Below are 9,256 nucleotides of genomic sequence, written 5' to 3' on the forward strand. Positions count from 1 at the left end.
GACTGAATTCACAACTCTATATGGACACCAGAAGTAGTAAACTTTAAGTAGACGTTAGCTTGTGAGAGCTGTTGTGGACTCTGTAAGAGCTGTCATGGTATATGTAGAAGCCATAGGCTACCCTGAGGACAAAGTACTGGAAATGTGTTTTAGACACATACATACATACAAAAACACTGTCAATGCATTCATCACTCCAATAGTCTTGGATGGTCTGGAAACGGTCAACAGGTGAAGGCTGTTCTTACATGTATTGCAGGCTAACTTTATGGATGGAAGAAACACCTGCCAGTGTTGCCAGACATACCGCATGTTTGCTAGAAAGCTCATGCATACCGGTATTATGATATAATAACAGCAATCACATCAGGCTATTTAGGCCTAAATAAACACGCTCTTGTTTGTATACATGTAGCTCTACCGCGTCTAGTACTTTCTGGACCAATCACATGAAGCGTTCATTTAGGTCAACAGCCCAGAGACTTGCTTCACACAGTAAAACGTTTCGTCTGGCAACGTTTTGCAATAGAAACCGTTTACCGTTTACTCTAGGAACCAAACGGAAGCAAATGCACAGAGCAAACGGAACGAACGGGGAGGGATCTACCTGAATTTGTCCAATAGAAACTCTCGATTTCTTTGAAACTGTTTCCTTTACAAAACGTTTCGCAACAGACGAAACGTTTTGCAACCGAATTCGATTAATGAATACATCAGTGATAAGGGACCGGATTTGATATTCATGGAGCAAACCCGTGTAGGCCACATAGCTGGCCAAGTTTAGTCACATGCTTGTTGTTGTTGTTCTGGTAGCCTAGAGCTTTTCTGAATGGTCTGCACTCGATCTAAACCTTTCTCCCAATTCAGAGGCATCAGAATAATATTGTCCATTTTCGGATTTGTAATTACAGGATTATTCAAAATATTTAGGGCGTTTGATTCGAACGATCGCGACGCAAAGGGGAGTCAATCAAATACGCATTGCGTCCCTTATTTACCAACATGACGGAAGACAAACGAAGAGTCATCGAGGAAAATTTGCAGGGTAAGTTAATTGCTGTCTCATAGTCTATAATGGCATGTTGCATAATGTGAATACAACGGACAGTAAGATCGCAGTATATTCAGGATGCCATGCTGTATCGTCTTCCTGAGATATGTAGCCTACGTCATTCTACATCATGTTATTATGGTTTAACAGTGTTGCGCCGAGGAGACACAATTCAACACATATGATTTGTTTGCTACATTGTATCACAACAATGTTTCTTCAGCAGTGGTCGTCGACCTTTGACGAAAGTCCGTATTCCACGACCATGTAAACATTCCTCGTGTTGCCTGGCTGTCCTACATTAGACAGATCAGACAGTAGGATAGGTAACGTTAGGCTATAGGGCATGCCTATAATAACATTGTCAGCTAGCTAATGGATGATGTAAACTCGATATTGATCTTAGCGCAGTGTTCTGAATTGCGTATTCTCAATGCTGTAATGATGCTATTTTTTGGCGTTGTTCAATGCAGCTATGATAAGGAACACAACAAACCAGATTCTTCTGCCCATCCACCTGTTGTGTGCTTCTCCATTATGTAATAAAAGGGAGGGGCTGAACACATCGCTGAACACATCGCTTTCCTATTGGATAGCCAGCCTGTATTAACGCTATTTAATCTCTCCTCAGACTAATATTATTCTGTTTGTCCTGTGGGTACCATTGCCACTGTTCCACCCCTTGTGTTGCGCTGTCATGGTGTATCCTATTGGATAGCCAGCCTGTTAAGTGGAGGGGGGGGGCTGAACACGTCGCTTTCCTATTGGATAGCCAGCCTATAAAGTGGAGGGGGGGCTGAACACGTCGCTTTCCTATTGGATACACACAGGAAGGAAAATGTGGGCAGAGAACAGGGACCATTGAGCAATAAGGGGGCACAGACTGACGTGGGCACTGGGCAGGTGCTATTTAAAGAACAACACATTTAGCAATGGTTGACTGTGCCATGCTATCTAGGCTAAACACACCTCCTCAACCACTCCCACTGTACATGAAGGATGTTAATACATGCTTTATGACTGGCCTATTATGAACCAGGTCTCAATGTTCTGCACCATTTTGTCATGTTTATTTTTCTTCTTTAAGGTTCCTGGGTGGAGCTGCACTTTAACAATGGCAACAGTGTTGGCTCACCAGCACATGGGGCTGCTGGTGTGGAGGAAGAGCAGGTGTCAGGCTCTAACACTGAGCTACCAGGCTCTGCCACTGAGCTACCAGGCTCTGCCACTGAGCTACCAGGCTCTGCCATTGAGCTACCAGGCTCTGCCACTGAGCTACCAGGCTCTGCCATTGAGCTACCAGGCTCTGCCACTGAGCTACCAGGCTCTGGGCCAGGTGCCTCTGCCTCAGTCCATGGTGGAGACATGATGGCTGTGTCTACCTCTGCGTCGGTCCTGCCTGGGTCTCTCTCTGCCTCTACCCAGGGAGGTGACCTGATTCCTGGGTCAGGGTCTGCGTCTGCCTCAGTCCAGGGAGGGGTGGACTTGGAGAAGATGTTGTTAGACGCCCAGCACGAGTCAGGAAGAAGCAGCTCCAGGGGCAGTGTGCCCTGTGACAGGTGTCTCTCTCTACTCACCAATCACATACCATATAGACCATCACATGACCAATCAGGACAAAATCATTTTGGAATAGTTTTATACTATTAGCTATCTGAACACAAAGGACAAAGAGATAAGAGACACTGTCATGCACTGGAGTTATAATACAGTAGGTACTATAGTGACCTCTGACATCCTATCCGTCATCTGTACGAGTGCCTCTTACATTCCAGATCAGATTTAATAGATGAAGCTTGTCATGATGAAAACACAAGAGATCTGTCAAGAGGGCTCTTCCCCAATACTTATGTAGTCTCTCTCTTCCGCTGTGTGTCACCCCCCCCCCCGACTCAGTCCTCCGAGGCCCCAGACTCCTTTGCTCCGTCGGGGTTCAGAAGTGCACAGCTCAGGAGAGAAGAACAGCTCACAGGTTTGGAGCCCTTATCCAGGGACACCATAGAGATTCAATATAATATCATTCTATTAAACTCTGTGTGGGGCACTAATCTTAAAGTAGTTGGTGAGGCACAGCACGGTGGTTTCAAGGGTAATAAAACAAACAAAAAAAGTTATAACCTAATATTTCAAATTCTGCAATATATTGTTTTACATTCGTAGTTTTTCCACTCAGAGGTTGAGAGCAGAGCAGAAGACCAGTTTCCCCGTTGTAACAAATGAACAAATAAAGTATTTTTTTTAATATTCTGTTCCAGTCTGAAGAAGACTATCTAGAACGGAGACGTGAAGTGGAGAACCTGATGAAGAAGAATGCAGATTGGATCTGGGACTGGTCCAGTAGACCTGAGAACATTCAACGCAAGTTAGTACCCCCTCGATATATTCCCCTCAGTATCCCAGACAGACCGCTCATATCTATTACATGTGTTTTCAATTAAGTTCTGCTCAGCCCAGTTTGGAATAGAAAACAATAGAATATCACTGAATTGAATACAAATTCTATTCAATTCAACGCTATTATAGACTTAAATAGAATAGAACAGAATTTGATATTCCTTTCTACCCAAACCACTTCCAGGGACATTGTAATGTGCTCTCGTCTTTTGGATGCAGGGAGTTTGTTCTGAAGCATCCTAAACGTACCAACCCTCTCAGCATCAGAAACACCAGCGTCATGAAGAACGGAGGGATCTTCTCTGCAGAGTTCCTCAAACTTTTCCTTCCTTCTCTGCTCATATCCCACGTACTGGCCATCGGCCTGGGGTGAGTTATGATTCGAAAAACATTTAGAAAATAAAGCTAATTATGAAGAATGTATTATTTGTAAGGGTAAAAGAGCAGAACATGAAATAGTTAAGAGTTTTATATTCTCTTGTGTGTTTGTATGGGATATAATCTGCACTCTGTAGAGAGATTATAGTAACACAAATATAGTTTGACGATCAGTAAAGTTGTAAAGTTGTAAAGACTGGCGACATCTTGTGGAAGCAATAGGAAGTGCTCAATGAACGATATCTCACGGTGTGAATAATAGACAACGACGTGAAGTTGAGTCCACAATTCAGAATTCCACTTCCTGGTTCAATCGGTCTCGGGGTTTTGACTGGCATATGAGTTCTGTTATACTCGCAGACACCATTCAAACAGTTTTAGAAACTTTAGGGTGTTTTCTATCCACAGGTATTAATTATATGCATATCCTAGCTTCTGAGTCTGATTAGTAGGCCGTTGAAAATGGGCACGAATTTTTTCCGAAATGCGCTGTGGCCCCCCCTCTATTGTAGGGTAACGTCAAGAGGTTAATAAGAATTAGGAAAAGTCCCAGATTTCTGCAAAAGGTTGTTCTTTATTCGGAGAACGTAAAGTAAAAAATGCCAACTCAGTCATTTTATAACTCCCACCCCCACCTACTTACACACACACACAAGTTTTATCACTTTTCTACCATCCTTGGCAGTTTCTCGCCATTCCTCTCCTCCCTAGATTAGAGGGGCCTTGGAAGGGCCCTCTTTCCTGTTGTTTTGTTTGAGTTATCACAAGTCGACAGTTCCGTTGGCCTTGAATGTTTCAACTCTACCCAGCTCATATTGCGAAATAGTAACACAATGGTCTAGTCACACACATTATTAAATTATGACACCAACATGTTTCATACAATTATATGATTTCAGGGTGGAATACTTTAAACTTATAAATTCCTTTATCAGACAACAAAGTCAAGGTATTGGAGTGGCCATCAGAAAGCCCTGACCTCAATCCTATAGAAAATGTGTGGGCAGAACTGAAAAAGCATGTGTGAGAAAGGAGGCCTACAAACCTGACTGTTACACCAGCTCTGGTGTATTGTGGGAAGCTTGTGGAAGGCTACCCAAAATGTTTGACCCAAGTTAAACAATTTAAAGGCAATGCTACTGTCGTGTCTTTGGCATCATTAAAACTGAAGACTTATTTTTATCAAATAACTAATTATTATTACGCGATTAAACTAATTAATGATGTAACTGTAATTAACTAGGAAGTCGGGGCACCAGGGAAAATATTTAGATTATGAAGTTATAATTTTCCTAATATAAGTTTTTGATATTTTAATATCTGGTCAATTAGTCTTTGAATTAATGAATTATTCTTTACCTCACGTTAGTCTCATTCCAAACGTCGTAAATTGTTGGTTATCTGCACGAACCCAGTCTTCACTATGAGTCATCCATACATCAATTGTCTTAAATCATTTATTTACTAAGTAAATCACAGAAATGCATAACAAACAGAAGATATGGTTACAAGGAAATGATAGGGGAATGTGCCCCAGTGGGCTAAACCGACATTGCGGCTTGGTGGACAATAGGGAAGTGGGGGTTGACGGAGATAAGACACCACAAAGTTGATAATTATAATAATTGAAATGCTAATCCTTTGCAAATAAACACTCACTCATTCTGGAATAATTGCAATCAATATATATATTTAAGCTCAGTGTGTCGTCCTGATCTCTGTTGAAAGTTTTTCTGTTGGAGAGTTTGTCCGCCCGCTCTCTCTCTCTGCCGTGGTTAGAATGGGTAGTTCAGAGTAACATTCAGCTATGTCGTTATAGACTAGATCTTTCGGCAGTTGTTGGTCCTCGCATTCACGGGTACATAATTCCTAGCTGCAGACTAGTAATTAGTATCAAAGATTTGTTCTTATTCTGTTGGTATCGATAGTCTAAGAGTTTATCCACGTGGTATGGTTAAGAATTCAACAAGAGAAATGCATGGTTTGCAACCTTAGCCCTCTCGTGGTTATCGAGTTAAGCTGGTCTGAAGATAAATTCCCAAGGTGGGGTTTTATTTGGAGGAGCAGAAAGGGCCGGTCCCATGATGCCAGCTCAATGTCTGTGCTTATGGGCGGGCCTCTGATTTAGTCAAACTCCAAAGGGAATTGGAGTTTCCTTCATTAAACAGTCTAAAATTACATTACATAATTTCACAAATAGTTTCATCTTTACTCATTCATTTTATAGAACAATTAGATGTAAGCCTCATAACTGAGATTCTTGTATAAACAGGGTTATGGTAATGTGGCTGTATTGTCTCTCATGAGTTTCACAAAATTGTACCAAACGGACCAGTTCGTAGCTGGATTCTTCACCGATCTTTTATACATTCTCCAGAACATGAATATTGTTCGGTTGTCAAGTTCTGTGAGGTGGAAGAAATTCCTTTGTTCTCTCTATGAAAACTCACCATCTCTTATACTCTGGCCATGAGGAGAGGATCTCCTCCAGGAATTTATGACCTGTCTAACAGAGCCTGGTGTAAGGAGTATAGAGAGGGAGAGGGGGATGGTGCTCGCTGTACCCAAAGAGGGCAATGTCATGACACTACCAAATACTAATTGAGTGTATGTAAATTTCTGACCCACTGGGAATGTGATGAAAGAAATAAAAGCTGAAATAAATAATTCTCTATTATTCTGACATTTCACATTCTTAATATAAAGTGGTGATCCTAACTGACCTAAAACAGGACATTTTTACTAGGAATAAATGTCAGGAATTGAGAAAAACAGAGTTTAAATGTATTTGGCTAAGGTGTATGTAAACTTCCGACTTCAACTGTATGTGGTTGGGATTCGACTGTGATACATGGTTGGGGATACGACTGTGATGCCTGGTTGTGTCACCTGGCTATCTTGAGATGAGTGCGCTAGCTGTGGGTCTCTCTGGATGGGAACGTCTGCTAAATGACTACATTGTAATGTAGTGCTGTGTGTTTGTGTTGTTTCCTGTTTGGACCCCAGGAAGAGTAGACCCTGCCTCAGCAGCAGCTCATTGGGCGATCCTAGTAAATAAAATAAAATACACTGGGGACTGTAGAGTGAAACATCTGAAGAATGCCTTGCTGATTTTGAAGAAATAAGTGAAAAAAAAGAGAAAAAAAAGCATGTTTACCAAGTTGCACAAAATAAAGCTGACAACGTATGTAGAAAACTATAGTAGTATTTGATGTTCTTTCCCCTCTGTCCTCAGGGTGTACATTGGGAGACGTCTAACTACCTCAGTGACCAGTACCTTCTAAAAGGACACTCCGCTGGACTGAAACGACATGGTTTTTGGCACCAACACCGTTATTATCTTCCACTGCTGCTAGGGTTGAAGTGGCGCTTATTAGATACAGATAGGCAACATCTGTCATGTGTACCCCAACTCCACTGAATAGATGGCTCAAAATGGCACCCTATTCCCTACATAGTGCACTACTTTTGACCAGTTCCCATAGGACTCTGATCAAAAGTGGTGCACTATATAGAGAATAGGGTTCCATTTGGGACACACATCCTTTTTGTTTTCCCCTGGCGGTGAGCAGTCCACCCTGCCTGTATCTGTATTGTACCCCTGTGAATACTGTTGGCTTTTCCCTTAGTTCCCAGAGCTGCTTTTAAAAACCCCTGCTCCACTGGAAAGTAGAGCCCAGTGTCCCTCCTCCATCTCACTGGGTAGGGGGCCATCTTATGATCAACGTTTAAGAGCCATCGTTATCAGCTAGCTAGCTAGCGTTCACTGTCAGTCATTTTCAAGCCATTTTATCTTGCTCTGAGTTGAGACATTTTTGTAGTAGAAGACTTTTGAGATAATGATATCAGTTAAAAAGGTGATGATACAGAAAAGCACTGTGAATTTCTCAGCATTGAGATATGTATGGGGAAGAAAAGGGAATGGGTTAGACAAGGTAAGCTGGAAGTTGTATTTAAGGGGGCTGTTGCTTGATTGTTTTATCAGAATGTCCTTGGTTGGGGAAAAAGGGATCAAGCCATTCAACCAAAATGTTATTTCTGACCCGGATTCTTCTCATGGGTCATGAGGCCTTAATAATAAAACAAGATTTCAGCCAAAATTAAAAAGGTTTGAAATAGATAAACCTTGCATGTGTTTGAGGAAGTATTGGAGAATCAATGTATGGAGTATCTTCCATTAGATCCCAGATTAGGTCAAACAGGAAAGAGCGTAAGGTTTTTGGTTCTGTCGGCACCTTTCCGTTTGATTGGTATTATTTTTCACTCAGGGTTGTTTTCAGTGACAACAATGTGTCCCATTCACTGAGTATGCATGTGTATGGTTAGAATTGTACATTGTGTACATTAGATGTGGCACTATGTAAACCAAACGTGTTTTATGGTTGGTGGCATGTTAATTGTCTACATAACCATTTAAAATACACTAAACAGCTTTTCTACCACTACTGCATAAGACCACACATCTCCATATCAAATATTTTAGGGGAAAATATAGACTTTCACACTTGTAATTATGAGGGAATTTAGAAATCTTTATTTTGATTTACTTCACTCGAATTAAGTACTAAATCTCAGTATCCAGAATGCTTCAGTATTTTTGTTCTAAGAATGAAGAGAGTAACAGAGGCTTCCGAGTTATGCCTTGAAAAGGCATTACCAATCTGTTTCTGCATGTCTTGTAGAGCTGGTCACCATGTCAAGTGTATATGTGAATTTGAAAACTGTTTTGTATGAACAGTTGGAACTGTATCTGAAAAATAAAATGGTTCCATTATAAAAATATCCATCTCTGTGCTCGTTTCTGTAAACAATACAAGGAAAACGCAATTATCCAAAATGTCAGTCAATACATTTTCCTAAAATTGCCTTTTTCCAGCAGTGTATTCTCACCAACGATTTGTACAACAATGGGTCTTTCATACCAAATGGATATTTCAAACGTGTACCCTTACCATGCCAACAAGTAAACTCCTATCACAAATAACCAAACAGATGAATACATTTCCACAGTGTTAGCATTATAAAACAAGGAACATGGTCATTCAACAGAAGACTGTAATTCACCCCGACTAGTTCCTGATTTAAAGAGCATCACAACGACACCATTTTGTACTTTTAAACCTTAGATTATTCTTTCAGTGATTTCAGACCATTGTATATTGCTGGGTGATATTGTATACTGGGTGTACAATAACAAGTACCCTTGTTTCTTCATGGAGGTCGTGGTTCCTCTGGAGTTGACTGAACGGCTGCTGGCCAGCTTTGTCTGGAGGAAGGCAGGCACTCAGCAGTTGTGTCTGGTCTGGTCGAGTTCCTGCCCGACAACATTGCAGACACATGCCAGATTTTACAACGCCTGGATAGGTATTTAACATATCGGATAACCACATCATATAAAGCAATTTGTTGCTCCACTGCACAGTCGATGATGTG

At 41.3% G+C, this 9,256-nt stretch overlaps 1 protein-coding gene across 5 annotated transcripts; it reads left to right on the forward strand.

Moving 5' to 3' along the window:
- Window positions 1-554: 554 nt before the first annotated feature.
- LOC106614017 (BCL2/adenovirus E1B 19 kDa protein-interacting protein 3) lies at window positions 555-8,605 on the forward strand. 5 transcript variants are annotated; one of them, XM_045687577.1, is made up of 7 exons: window positions 568-1,045; window positions 2,139-2,333; window positions 2,376-2,610; window positions 2,948-3,023; window positions 3,307-3,413; window positions 3,665-3,814; window positions 7,059-8,605. In XM_045687577.1, the coding sequence occupies exons 1-7, from the start codon at window positions 1,003-1,005 to the stop codon at window positions 7,105-7,107; spliced, it is 855 nt and encodes a 284-aa protein (XP_045543533.1). In that variant the 5' UTR covers window positions 568-1,002; the 3' UTR covers window positions 7,108-8,605. The 5 variants fall into 5 exon arrangements, 4 of the variants coding, with proteins under 4 accessions (XP_045543536.1, XP_045543533.1, XP_045543530.1 ...); XM_045687574.1 differs by having other exon boundaries at window positions 2,139-2,270; window positions 2,313-2,610; XR_006756927.1 differs by having other exon boundaries at window positions 555-1,045; window positions 2,139-2,610; window positions 3,630-3,814.
- Window positions 8,606-9,256: the final 651 nt, after the last annotated feature.

This window comes from Salmo salar, chromosome ssa01, assembly GCF_905237065.1.
Source record: "Salmo salar chromosome ssa01, Ssal_v3.1, whole genome shotgun sequence".
NCBI classification, from domain to species: Eukaryota; Metazoa; Chordata; class Actinopteri; order Salmoniformes; family Salmonidae; genus Salmo; species Salmo salar.